The sequence below is a fragment of the Dendrobates tinctorius genome, unplaced genomic scaffold (assembly GCF_039654945.1).
Source record: "Dendrobates tinctorius isolate UK_male_01 unplaced genomic scaffold, ASM3965494v1 ptg000113l, whole genome shotgun sequence".
In the NCBI taxonomy this organism is placed as follows: Eukaryota; Metazoa; Chordata; class Amphibia; order Anura; family Dendrobatidae; genus Dendrobates; species Dendrobates tinctorius.
Genome location: NW_027361781.1, coordinates 7,580,001 through 7,594,421, shown reverse-complemented (window position 1 = coordinate 7,594,421; position 14,421 = coordinate 7,580,001). Strand labels below are relative to the sequence as shown.

General features: G+C 42.0%; 1 protein-coding gene across 1 annotated transcript in view; it reads left to right on the top strand.

Annotated features, from left to right (window-relative positions):
• PIK3C3 (phosphatidylinositol 3-kinase catalytic subunit type 3) overlaps positions 1-14,421 on the top strand; it is a 206,347-nt gene that overhangs the window by 89,977 nt on the left and 101,949 nt on the right. Inside the window, exons 20-21 of the mRNA XM_073589786.1 lie at positions 6,494-6,578; positions 8,329-8,403. Coding sequence (XP_073445887.1) covers positions 6,494-6,578; positions 8,329-8,403 — 160 coding nt within the window. The remainder of the gene's footprint in view (positions 1-6,493; positions 6,579-8,328; positions 8,404-14,421) is intronic.

Here is a 14,421-nt window from a genome sequence, read left to right as displayed (position 1 = left end):
TCTTGTACATAGGGGCAGTATTATATTCTTATACATAGAGGCAGTATTATAGTAGTTATATTCTTGTACATAGGGGGCAGTATTATAGTAGTTATATTCTTGTACATGGGGGCAGTATTATAGTAGTTATATTCTTGTACATAGGAGCAGCAGTATTATAGTAGTTATATTCTTGTACATAGGGGCAGCAGTATTATAGTAGTTATATTCTTGTACATAGGGGCAGTATTATAGTAGTTATATTCTTGTACATAGGGGGCAGTATTATAGTAGTTATATTCTTGTACATAGGGGCATTATTATAGTAGTTATATTCTTGTACATAGGGGCAGTATTATATTCTTATACATAGAGGCAGTATTATAGTAGTTATATTCTTGTACATAGGGGGCAGTATTATAGTAGTTATATTCTTGTACATGGGGGCAGTATTATAGTAGTTATATTCTTGTACATAGGAGCAGCAGTATTATAGTAGTTATAGTCTTGTACATAGGGGCAGCAGTATTATAGTAGTTATATTCTTGTACATAGGGGCAGTATTATAGTAGTTATATTCTTGTACATAGGAGCAGTGTTATAGTAGTTATATTCTTGTACATAGGAGGCAGTATTATAGTAGTTATATTCTTGTACATAGGGGGCAGTATTATAGTAGTTATATTCTTGTACATAGGGGCATTATTATAGTAATTATATTCTTGTACATAGGGGGCAGTATTATAGTAGTTATATTCTTATACATAGAGGCAGTATTATAGTAGTTATATTCTTGTACATAGGGGCAGTATTATAGTAGTTATATTCTTGTACATAGGGGGCAGTATTATAGTAGTTATATTCTTGTACATAGGAGCAGTATTATAGTAGTTATATTCTTGTACATAGGAGCAGAATTATAGTAGTTATATTCTTGTACATAGGGGGCAGTATTATAGTAGTTATATTCTTGTACATAGGGGCATTATTATAGTAATTATATTCTTGTACATAGGGGGCAGTATTATAGTAGAATCATAGAATCGTAGAGTTGGAAGGGACCTCCTGGGCCATCTGGTCCAACCCCCTGCTCAAAGCAGGATTCGCTAAATCATCCCAGTCAGATGTCTGTCCAGCCATAGAATCATAGAATCGTAGTAGTTATATTCTTGTACATAGGGGCAGTATTATAGTAGTTATATTCTTGTACATAGGGGCAGTATTATAGTAGTTATATTCTTGTACATAGGAGCAGCAGTATTATAGTAGTTATATTCTTGTACATAGGGGCAGTATTATAGTAGTTATATTCTTGTACATAGGGGCAGTATTATAGTAGTTATATTCTTGTACATAGGAGCAGTATTATAGTAGTTATATTCTTGTACATAGGAGCAGTATTATAATAGTTATATTCTTGTACATAGGGGCAGTATTATAGTAATATTCTTGTACATAGGAGCAGTATTATAGTAGTTATATTCTTGTACATAGGAGCAGCAGTATTATGGGAGTTATATTCTTGTACATAGGGGCAGTATTATAGTAGTTATATTCTTGTACATAGGGAGCAGTATTATAGTAGTTATATTCTTGTACATAGGAGCAGTATTATAGTAGTTATATTCTTGTACATAGGAGCAGTATTATAGTAGTTATATTCTTGTACATAGGAGCAGTATTATAGTAGTTATATTCTTATACATAGAGGCAGTATTATAGTAGTTATATTCTTGTACATAGGGGCAGTATTATAGTAGTTATATTCTTGTACATAGGGGGCAGTATTATAGTAGTTATATTCTTGTACATAGGAGCAGTATTATAGTAGTTATATTCTTGTACATAGGAGCAGTATTATAGTAGTTATATTCTTGTATATAGGAGCAGTATTATAGTAGTTATATTCTTATACATATGGGGCAGTATTATAGTAATTATATTCTTGTACATAGGAGCAGTATTATAGTAGTTATATTCTTGTACATAGGGAGCAGTATTATAGTAGTTATATTCTTGTACATAGGAGCAGTATTATAGTAGTTATATTCTTGTACATAGGAGCAGTATTATAGTAGTTATATTCTTATACATAGGGGGCAGTATTATAGTAGTTATATTCTTGTACATAGGGGGCAGTATTATAGTAGTTATATTCTTGTACACAGGGGCAGTATTATAGTAGTTATATTCTTGTACATAGGAGCAGTATTATAGTAGTTATATTCTTGTATATAGGAGCAGTATTATAGTAGTTATATTCTTATACATATGGGGCAGTATTATAGTAATTATATTCTTGTACATAGGGGGCAGTATTATAGTAGTTATATTCTTGTACATAGGGGCATTATTATAGTAGTTATATTCTTGTACATAGGGGCAGTATTATATTCTTATACATAGAGGCAGTATTATAGTAGTTATATTCTTGTACATAGGAGCAGTATTATAGTAGTTATATTCTTGTACATAGGAGCAGAATTATAGTAATTATATTTTTGTACATAGGAGCAGTATTATGGTAGTTATATTCTTGTACATAGGGGGCAGTATTATAGTAGTTATATTCTTGTACATAGGGGCATTATTATAGTGATTATATTCTTGTACATAGGGGGCAGTATTATAGTAGTTATATTCTTGTACATAGGGGCAGTATTATAGTAGTTATATTCTTGTACATAGGGGCAGTATTATATTCTTATACATAGAGGCAGTATTATAGTAGTTATATTCTTGTACATAGGGGGCAGTATTATAGTAGTTATATTCTTGTACATGGGGGCAGTATTATAGTAGTTATATTCTTGTACATAGGGGCAGTATTATAGTAGTTATATTCTTGTACATAGGGGCAGTATTATATTCTTATACATAGAGGCAGTATTATAGTAGTTATATTCTTGTACATAGGGGGCAGTATTATAGTAGTTATATTCTTGTACATGGGGGCAGTATTATAGTAGTTATATTCTTGTACATAGGAGCAGCAGTATTATAGTAGTTATATTCTTGTACATAGGGGCAGCAGTATTATAGTAGTTATATTCTTGTACATAGGGGCAGTATTATAGTAGTTATATTCTTGTACATAGGGGCATTATTATAGTAGTTATATTCTTGTACATAGGGGCAGTATTATATTCTTATACATAGAGGCAGTATTATAGTAGTTATATTCTTGTACATAGGGGGCAGTATTATAGTAGTTATATTCTTGTACATGGGGGCAGTATTATAGTAGTTATATTCTTGTACATAGGAGCAGCAGTATTATAGTAGTTATAGTCTTGTACATAGGGGGCAGTATTATAGTAGTTATATTCTTGTACATAGGGGCAGTATTATAGTAGTTATATTCTTGTACATAGGGAGCAGTATTATAGTAGTTATATTCTTGTACATAGGAGCAGTGTTATAGTAGTTATATTCTTGTACATAGGAGGCAGTATTATAGTAGTTATATTCTTGTACATAGGGGGCAGTATTATAGTAGTTATATTCTTGTACATAGGGGCATTATTATAGTAATTATATTCTTGTACATAGGGGGCAGTATTATAGTAGTTATATTCTTATACATAGAGGCAGTATTATAGTAGTTATATTCTTGTACATAGGGGCAGTATTATAGTAGTTATATTCTTGTACATAGGGGGCAGTATTATAGTAGTTATATTCTTGTACATAGGAGCAGTATTATAGTAGTTATATTCTTGTACATAGGAGCAGAATTATAGTAGTTATATTCTTGTACATACGGGGCAGTATTATAGTAGTTATATTCTTGTACATAGGGGCATTATTATAGTAATTATATTCTTGTACATAGGGGGCAGTATTATAGTAGAATCATAGAATCGTAGAGTTGGAAGGGACCTCCTGGGCCATCTGGTCCAACCCCCTGCTCAAAGCAGGATTCGCTAAATCATCCCAGTCAGATGTCTGTCCAGCCATAGAATCATAGAATCGTAGTAGTTATATTCTTGTACATAGGGGCAGTATTATAGTAGTTATATTCTTGTACATAGGGGCAGTATTATAGTAGTTATATTCTTGTACATAGGAGCAGCAGTATTATAGTAGTTATATTCTTGTACATAGGGGCAGTATTATAGTAGTTATATTCTTGTACATAGGGAGCAGTATTATAGTAGTTATATTCTTGTACATAGGAGCAGTATTATAGTAGTTATATTCTTGTACATAGGAGCAGTATTATAATAGTTATATTCTTGTACATAGGGGCAGTATTATAGTAATTATATTCTTGTACATAGGAGCAGTATTATAGTAGTTATATTCTTGTACATAGGAGCAGCAGTATTATGGTAGTTATATTCTTGTACATAGGGGCAGTATTATAGTAGTTATATTCTTGTACATAGGGAGCAGTATTATAGTAGTTATATTCTTGTACATAGGAGCAGTATTATAGTAGTTATATTCTTGTACATAGGAGCAGTATTATAGTAGTTATATTCTTGTACATAGGAGCAGTATTATAGTAGTTATATTCTTATACATAGAGGCAGTATTATAGTAGTTATATTCTTGTACATAGGGGCAGTATTATAGTAGTTATATTCTTGTACATAGGGGGCAGTATTATAGTAGTTATATTCTTGTACATAGGAGCAGTATTATAGTAGTTATATTCTTGTACATAGGAGCAGTATTATAGTAGTTATATTCTTGTATATAGGAGCAGTATTATAGTAGTTATATTCTTATACATATGGGGCAGTATTATAGTAATTATATTCTTGTACATAGGAGCAGTATTATAGTAGTTATATTCTTGTACATAGGGAGCAGTATTATAGTAGTTATATTCTTGTACATAGGAGCAGTATTATAGTAGTTATATTCTTGTACATAGGAGCAGTATTATAGTAGTTATATTCTTATACATAGGGGGCAGTATTATAGTAGTTATATTCTTGTACATAGGGGGCAGTATTATAGTAGTTATATTCTTGTACACAGGGGCAGTATTATAGTAGTTATATTCTTGTACATAGGAGCAGTATTATAGTAGTTATATTCTTGTATATAGGAGCAGTATTATAGTAGTTATATTCTTATACATATGGGGCAGTATTATAGTAATTATATTCTTGTACATAGGGGGCAGTATTATAGTAGTTATATTCTTGTACATAGGGGCATTATTATAGTAGTTATATTCTTGTACATAGGGGCAGTATTATATTCTTATACATAGAGGCAGTATTATAGTAGTTATATTCTTGTACATAGGAGCAGTATTATAGTAGTTATATTCTTGTACATAGGAGCAGAATTATAGTAATTATATTTTTGTACATAGGAGCAGTATTATGGTAGTTATATTCTTGTACATAGGGGGCAGTATTATAGTAGTTATATTCTTGTACATAGGGGCATTATTATAGTGATTATATTCTTGTACATAGGGGGCAGTATTATAGTAGTTATATTCTTGTACATAGGGGCAGTATTATAGTAGTTATATTCTTGTACATAGGAGCAGCAGTATTATAGTAGTTATATTCTTGTACATAGGGGCAGCAGTATTATAGTAGTTATATTCTTGTACATAGGAGCAGTATTATAGTAGTTATATTCTTGTACATAGGAGCAGTATTATAGTAGTTATATTCTTGTACATAGGAGCAGTATTATAGTAGTTATATTCTTGTACATAGGAGGCAGTATTATAGTAGTTATATTTTTATACATAGAGGCAGTATTATAGTAGTTATATTCTTGTACATAGGGGCAGTATTATAGTAGTTATATTCTTGTACATAGGGGGCAGTATTATAGTAGTTATATTCTTGTACATAGGGGCAGTATTATAGTAGCTATATTCTTGTACATAGGAGGCAGTATTATAGTAGTTATATTCTTGTACATAGGAGGCAGTATTATAGTAGTTATATTCTTGTATATAGGAGCAGTATTATAGTATATTCTTGTACATAGGAGCAGTATTATAGTAGTTATATTTTTGTACATAAGAGCAGTTTTATCTTGCATTCTTATTAATGGAGTGCAGTGTTCTAATAGTGATTTATGTTATTAAGTTATTATGTTTGTTATTTTAACTTCCATATAACAACAAAAATCTTCTTAAAGGGGTTTTTCTGTCTAAAATGATAAGTCAGCAGTCATTCTGTGTGACTGCAGGCAAGTGAATTCTCCCAGCACAGACACTTTGCTGTGAAGATTTGCCGATTTCTCAGCCGTGAGCGGTGGTGTTGTATACGATATTCATTCTCCCAGGCAGACACCATCTAGTGGTTGCGGCCTTTCTCCATACAAGTATATATCGCATACATCATCGCCATTCACGGCTCAGAAATCTACGAATCCTCGCAGCACACTATGCCTGCCCTGTGGGAATTGAGCGGTCTGCAGTCACACGGAGTAACCGCAGACGTATAAATTTTGACCGGACTACCACTTTAGTGCTGAATGGTGACATCTCGGTAGTAAATTGTCACTTATGGGTTTTTTTCTATAGAACTTTTTCAGAAAATACTCTCCGAGTGACAAAGGCCCTTATGGAATAAGCACAGAGGTCATGGACACTTATGTAAAAAGCTGTGGTAAGTTTTACAGATGAAATTTAAATAGAGAAGTAAGTCTTAGTGATAGCCCTGATGATAACATATCCTGCCGGAGCCATCGGGGCGAAGGCCTGTAGTATTGCCAGATCTGCAGTGCAGCGTGTTATAGACCTTTCCTTTGCACCAGAAATCGTTATTGCACCATTTACATAAGAACAGAGGCATTTTTATTTATTCCTCGTGATGGTGCAGACACGGTGAAAGTTTAGCCCCTCGCGACTTATAAGATCCCCTCTTTCATTTCCCAACCTGTGTTGGAAGAGTAAAAACTGTAGCCACCTGAATGTCTCATCTACGCATCCTGTTGGCATTCATTCATGTTGCGGTACCGGCCTCCATTCTTCTACAAAGGCTTTTTACAAGACTGATTACAATATTTTTGTCTCCTTTCAATAAATCCTGCAATTCCCACGCATTTTGTTATATAAAAGAAACAAGCCACCATCTTTTACACACTACCCCTGCGTCCATCGCCGAGTCTCTGCCATTGCTCTCGGTATGTGGCATTGGCCTCCACACCGGTGACGTAACTTTAGTGCTGCGGCCAATATCAGATACTGGAACTAATGGCGGAATGTCGGCTGTGGACCCTGGTTGACTGAAACCTATTTTTGTATTGAAATCACAGCACATGCTTGGGGGCGTTTATTTCTCCCTTTTCTTGAGAGTTAAAGGGAACCTGACACTAGTTTTGTGACAATGCACCGAAAAATATCACCTTATTCAGCATCCCTAAATCGTTATAGAACCCCCTGACTCCCCTTATATACTCCCGAAAAACCTTTGATAATTTCTCCCGTGCTGTACGATAATCTTCTCAGTCCGGTCCAATGGGCGTGGTTTCCCGGCCTCCACATCCCTCCCATCGGCTGATGCTTGCCATCCTACTTCATGGATGATGCGTCTTGCACCGTGCGACATCTTGTGCCTGCTCATAAATATTGCATTTTGCGCCTGTGTGGCATGCTTTGCCCAACTGCGGGCAAAGCCGAAAAAAAGTATCATGCATCGACACGTACTTCCGGCTCGTGTACCGGAACTACGTTTGCCAGCGCATGCGCACTTTTGTTTTTCAACTTTGCCCGCGGGTGGACAAAGCCTACTACACGGGCGCAAAACCGCAATATTTCTGAGCAGGCGCGAGATGTGATCGTTATCCATGTCAGGAGGACGGTGAGCAGAGGCCCGAAACCACGCCTATCGGACCGGACTAAGAAGATTACCATAGAGCACGGGAGAAATTAGAAAAGGTTTCCGGGAGTTAGGGGGGTTCTATAAGGATGTAGGGAATGCATAGCAGACGCTGAATAAGGTGATATTTTTAGCTGCTATGTCACAAAACTGATGACAGGTTCCCATCTCCAAGATATTATCCCAATATGTAGTAGATGTAATAATAATAATATAAGCAAATACCTCCAATTACAAATGTGGTATAGTTTTTTCTGGTTCGCTGGGTCTTTTTCCTCATGTACAGGCATTGCAGGACCTTAGGTATCCATGGTTACAACCACTAGCAACTAGCTAGCTGTCACTATATCAGTGGTCGTAACCATGGATACCTAAGGTCCTAGAATGTCCTGCACATGAGGAAAGCGACACCGTGAATCATAAGAACTATGCTACATTTCTAATTGGAGCTATTTGCTAATATTATTATACCTGTTTTATCATGTGACGTATCGCCTACATCATCATTTTCTTATTTACATTATGTTCTCCCTTGCAGCTGGATATTGTGTCATTACTTACATCCTAGGCGTTGGAGATCGACATCTGGACAACCTCTTGTTGACTAAAACAGGTGTGATATTCATTTATTTCTTCCATTAGTTTCTGTGCGGGGTATGAGATTGTTAGGTTAGCTGTTTTTGTTTGGACTGTTTGGGTGTTACGAGCGGCTTGTCCCCTTTCAGACCGAGCCGCTTTGTGCCTTAATGACTGAGCCTCATTTTCCAATTCCAACCAGTGTCACTTTAAGCTCCAACGCATCACAGTGATTCGATGATTATTTTTTCGTGACATATTGTGCTTTATGCTATTGGTAAATTTAGGTTTATGTGATTTTCATTTATTTCTAAAAAAATCGAAATTTTACAAAAAGAAATTGAAAATTTAACTATTTTCAAGCCTTAGATTTTTTTTTTTTTACCTTAAACCATAAAGTTTACTCACACAAAATAGGTAATAAATAACATTTACCCACATGTCTACTTTACATCTGCATCATTTGTGAAAAAAAAACATTTTTTAAGGAAGTTAGAAGGGTTAAAACTTTATCCAACAAAATTTGGAAAACAAATTTTTTTTTAGTACCATATCCCATTTGAAGTGACTTTGATTGCCCTATGTGACAGAAAATACCCAAAAGTGACACCATTCTAAAAACTCCACCCCTCAAACTGCTCAAAACCACATCCAAGAAGTTTATTAACACATTTTTAAAGCAATGTGTAAGGGAAAAAAAATGAACATTGTACTATTTTTTTCACACAATTTTTATTTTTGCCCCCATTTTTTTTTTCAGAATGATAGGAGAAAATAGACCTCAAAATTTGTTGTGCAGTTTCTCCTGAGTACGGGAGAAAGCTGCTGTTTTGGTAGCTGGACTCAGAAGGGAAGAAGCGCAATTTGACATTTTGTACGCAAAATTAGCTGAAATCGAGAGCCAACTCCATGGCACGTTTGCAGAGCCCCTGAACCCCAAAATTTGTTATGCAATGTCTCCGAGTCCTGAGCATGACAATACCCCATATGTGGTCAAAAACTACTTTTTTGGCACATTGGTAATTTCAGAAGAGTGCAGATTTGTGTGGATTGGTTTATGGCTGCCAAGTCACATTGGAAGAGCCTCTGAGATGCCAGGACAGCTATAAGTGATCCCGTTTTAAAAACTACACCTCTTAATGAAATGATCTATGGGTTCAGTGATCATATTGCACCACATATGTTTTTATACCATTGAGCGTTGAAGAAAAAAACCACTATAATGTAGTTTTAGCCCCAGATTTTACATTTTCACAAGGAGAAATAGCTCAATATGACCACATTTGTTACACAATTTCTAGTGAACGTGGCAATACCCCATATGTGGCTGTACAGTATTGTTTGGCCGTATGGCGAGACATGAGTGGAACGGAGCACTATTTGGAGCGCAGATTTTGCTAGAATAGTTTGGGACTGCATATACAGAGCCCCTAAGTAAGTGCCAGAAGATCAGAATACCCTACTCAAGTGACCCCCATTTTGGAAATTACACCACTCTCGTAATTTATCTACAGGTGTAGTGATGGTTTTGACTCCATCAGTGTTTTGCAGAAACAGGCAGCAGTGGATGTTGTTGAGTGAAAATTCAAATCTGCCATTGTAGTGCCCAGCTTGTCCTTCTGGAGACATGCACCCCGTAAATAAAGTGGGCCCTCATTGCTACAATAATGCCAAAGATGTGTATGCTAACTGCGGTTTAGGCACACTGTGGAGCTCAGGAGGGGGCATTAGGATTTGGGAGAGCAGATTTCCCTGGATTTCTTTTGGTAAGAGCCAAGTCTGTTTTCCAGAGCCTTTGTGCTGCCAGTAATGTGGACACCCCCCCCTACATTTCTATTAACAGACGACAAACCTAAGGGGTGACTTATTTTTTTTTTGTGGCTTTAGTAGAAGCTTTTGTGGCATTTTGGGGTACAGAATATTGTAGATCACATTTATCTTGTGCTCTACGTTGAGCACTTACATTGGGGTTTCCATCAAACTTACAAAATATGTGATTCAGATGAAACCCTGAGGGATCAAATCACTATAATGAGGCAGCAGAGTTACTCTGGATTCCATTTACGCATTGTCCTTCTTTTCAGAGTTGCTCAAAACTGTGGCCGACCACGTTTTTATGTGCGCCTAAAAACACGTACATCGTCGGATCATAAACAAGACGGTGTCGACAGTGCCTCCATCTGCCTCATTATAGGGAATCTTCCAATGGGGGTACCGTCTGAATCACGTAGTTCAGAGGTTTACATGGAAACCCTGAAGTAATTGCTCAGTGCAGAGCACAGGATAAGTGTGAACCACGTCTTACTTACTGCAATCTTTGGGAAACTGAATGAAAAAAGGTGAAGAATTTTTTGTTTTCTATTGTTTATGCCGTTCCTTCCTGTGGAGGGCCAAAGGCACGCCCCCATCCCTTCCTGTGGAGGGCCAAAGGCACGCCCCCCTCCCTTCCTGTGGAGGGCCAAAGGCACGCCCCCCTCCCTTCCTGTGGAGGGCCAAAGGCACGCCCCCCTCCCTTCCTGTGGAGGGCCAAAGGCACGCCCCCCTCCCTTCCTGTGGAGGGCCAAAGGCACGCCCCCCTCCCTTCCTGTGGAGGGCCAAAGGCACGCCCCCCTCCCTTCCTGTGGAGGGCCAAAGGCACGCCCCCCTCCCTTCCTGTGGAGGGCCAAAGGCACGCCCCCCTCCCTTCCTGTGGAGGGCCAAAGGCACGCCCCCCTCCCTTCCTGTGGAGGGCCAAAGGCACGCCCCCCTCCCTTCCTGTGGAGGGCCAAAGGCACGCCCCCATCCCTTCCTGTGGAGGGCCAAAGGCACGCCCCCATCCCTTCCTGTGGAGGGCCAAAGGCACGCCCCCATCCCTTCCTGTGGAGGGCCAAAGGCACGCCCCCATCCCTTCCTGTGGAGGGCCAAAGGCACGCCCCCATCCCTTCCTGTGGAGGGCCAAAGGCACGCCCCCATCCCTTCCTGTGGAGGGCCAAAGGCACGCCCCCATCCCTTCCTGTGGAGGGCCAAAGGCACGCCCCCATCCCTTCCTGTGGAGGGCCAAAGGCACGCCCCCATCCCTTCCTGTGGAGGGCCAAAGGCACGCCCCCATCCCTTCCTGTGGAGGGCCAAAGGCACGCCCCCATCCCTTCCTGTGGAGGGCCAAAGGCACGCCCCCATCCCTTCCTGTGGAGGGCCAAAGGCACGCCCCCATCCCTTCCTGTGGAGGGCCAAAGGCACGCCCCCATCCCTTCCTGTGGAGGGCCAAAGGCACGCCCCCATCCCTTCCTGTGGAGGGCCAAAGGCACGCCCCCATCCCTTCCTGTGGAGGGCCAAAGGCACGCCCCCATCCCTTCCTGTGGAGGGCCAAAGGCACGCCCCCATCCCTTCCTGTGGAGGGCCAAAGGCACGCCCCCATCCCTTCCTGTGGAGGGCCAAAGGCACGCCCCCATCCCTTCCTGTGGAGGGCCAAAGGCACGCCCCCATCCCTTCCTGTGGAGGGCCAAAGGCACGCCCCCATCCCTTCCTGTGGAGGGCCAAAGGCACGCCCCCATCCCTTCCTGTGGAGGGCCAAAGGCACGCCCCCATCCCTTCCTGTGGAGGGCCAAAGGCACGCCCCCATCCCTTCCTGTGGAGGGCCAAAGGCACGCCCCCATCCCTTCCTGTGGAGGGCCAAAGGCACGCCCCCATCCCTTCCTGTGGAGGGCCAGAGGCACGCCCCCCATCCCTTCCTGTGGAGGGCCAGAGGCACGCCCCCATCCCTTCCTGTGGAGGGCCAGAGGCACGCCCCCATCCCTTCCTGTGGAGGGCCAGAGGCACGCCCCCATCCCTTCCTGTGGAGGGCCAGAGGCACGCCCCCATCCCTTCCTGTGGAGGGCCAGAGGCACGCCCCCATCCCTTCCTGTGGAGGGCCAGAGGCACGCCCCCATCCCTTCCTGTGGAGGGCCAGAGGCACGCCCCCATCCCTTCCTGTGGAGGGCCAGAGGCACGCCCCCATCCCTTCCTGTGGAGGGCCAGAGGCACGCCCCCATCCCTTCCTGTGGAGGGCCAGAGGCACGCCCCCATCCCTTCCTGTGGAGGGCCAGAGGCACGCCCCCATCCCTTCCTGTGGAGGGCCAGAGGCACGCCCCCATCCCTTCCTGTGGAGGGCCAGAGGCACGCCCCCATCCCTTCCTGTGGAGGGCCAGAGGCACGCCCCCATCCCTTCCTGTGGAGGGCCAGAGGCACGCCCCCATCCCTTCCTGTGGAGGGCCAGAGGCACGCCCCCATCCCTTCCTGTGGAGGGCCAGAGGCACGCCCCCATCCCTTCCTGTGGAGGGCCAGAGGCACGCCCCCATCCCTTCCTGTGGCGGGCCAGAGGCACGCCCCCATCCCTTCCTTCCTGTGGCGGGCCAAAGGCACGCCCCCATCCCTTCCTTCCTGTGGCGGGCCAAAGGCACGCCCCCATCCCTTCCTTCCTGTGGCGGGCCAAAGGCACGCCCCCATCCCTTCCTTCCTGTGGCGGGCCAAAGGCACGCCCCCATCCCTTCCTTCCTGTGGCGGGCCAAAGGCACGCCCCCATCCCTTCCTTCCTGTGGCGGGCCAAAGGCACGCCCCCATCCCTTCCTTCCTGTGGCGGGCCAAAGGCACGCCCCCATCCCTTCCTTCCTGTGGCGGGCCAAAGGCACGCCCCCATCCCTTCCTTCCTGTGGCGGGCCAAAGGCACGCCCCCATCCCTTCCTTCCTGTGGCGGGCCAAAGGCACGCCCCCATCCCTTCCTTCCTGTGGCGGGCCAAAGGCACGCCCCCATCCCTTCCTTCCTGTGGAGGGCCAAATGCACGCCCCCATCTCTTCCTTCCTGTGGAGGGCCAAATGCACTCCCCCATCTCTTCCTTCCTGTGGAGGGCCAAAAGCACGCCCCCCCTCCCTGTTATCTGACATGCTTCTATAGACTGATTACACTTGACAGCAGAAATTTGACAGCAAGGACGTCACCCAGTGACCTGCACTTTGAGTGCTTTTTGGAGGTCATAGTCACACAATTTTTATATGAAGTGTTGTTCAGATTATCAATTTATCACATTGTCAGTCAAATTAACTCCAATACAGTAGTCTGAGACGATCAGCTGATCTCAGATTGAAAGCGCACAAGATTCAGGAGGTGTTGTCAATCAGTCCTGATTTCCAGACAAGGCTGCAGGATTAGTGCAGGTTTTAGAATTATGATTTGTGTGGATTTTCCCTAAATATTGATCCGTTTTAGAGTAATATGATGGAATAATTCTTCCGCTTCTGTGTCCTTTTCGGTTCTAAATTAGAATAAATGATTTCTGCGCATGTTGCAGGCAGCGTTAAATACAATTACCGTTTAATCTAACTGATTGCAAGCAGCATAATTTGCTGTGTCTGTCATGAATTTTATGTGTGGAAGGCTCATTCTTGTTGCCAGGCGGAAAAAAAAATTGTCTCAAATGGATGGAAATTTCTTAGACTGTCAGAAGAGGGCACTGTCAATCCACCTCCTCGCCCACCTGAACACGCAGACAATATTCTTTTGTTTTCTTGTTTTTTGGGAGATGAGTCGCCGAGAAGATGTTTTGTTTATTAAATTGCTTGTTTTTTTGCTTCCAACAATCTGAAGCATAAATTGAGTCTGCAGATAAATAATCACATTGTGCAAAAATGTTAGATTAAAACTCCACTCTCTATAAAATGTCACGCATGGCATGTCACCGTCTGTACTCCAAATGTGCCCTCCTAGGCTGCTGGATGGAGCGATCTGGTGAGTGCTAATTACCTGCGGAGGGTCTGTGTACGGCTTTTTCTTCTCACACCCTTCTGTAAAGGAATCCGAGAGAGGAAAGTTTTCAGAATTTATACATCCTACATGTTCCAAACTCATAAACCTCTATATATGTATCTATCTGGCCCCTCTCTCGTCGAGCCCCCTCTCTCGTCGAGCCCCCTCTCTCGTCGAGCCCCCTCTCTCGTCGAGCCCCCTCTCTCGTCGAGCCCCCTCTCTCGTCGAGCCCCATCTCTTATGGAGCTCCCTCACACACTCTCTCTCTCTCTCTCTCTACCTACCTCCCTCCCTCACTCT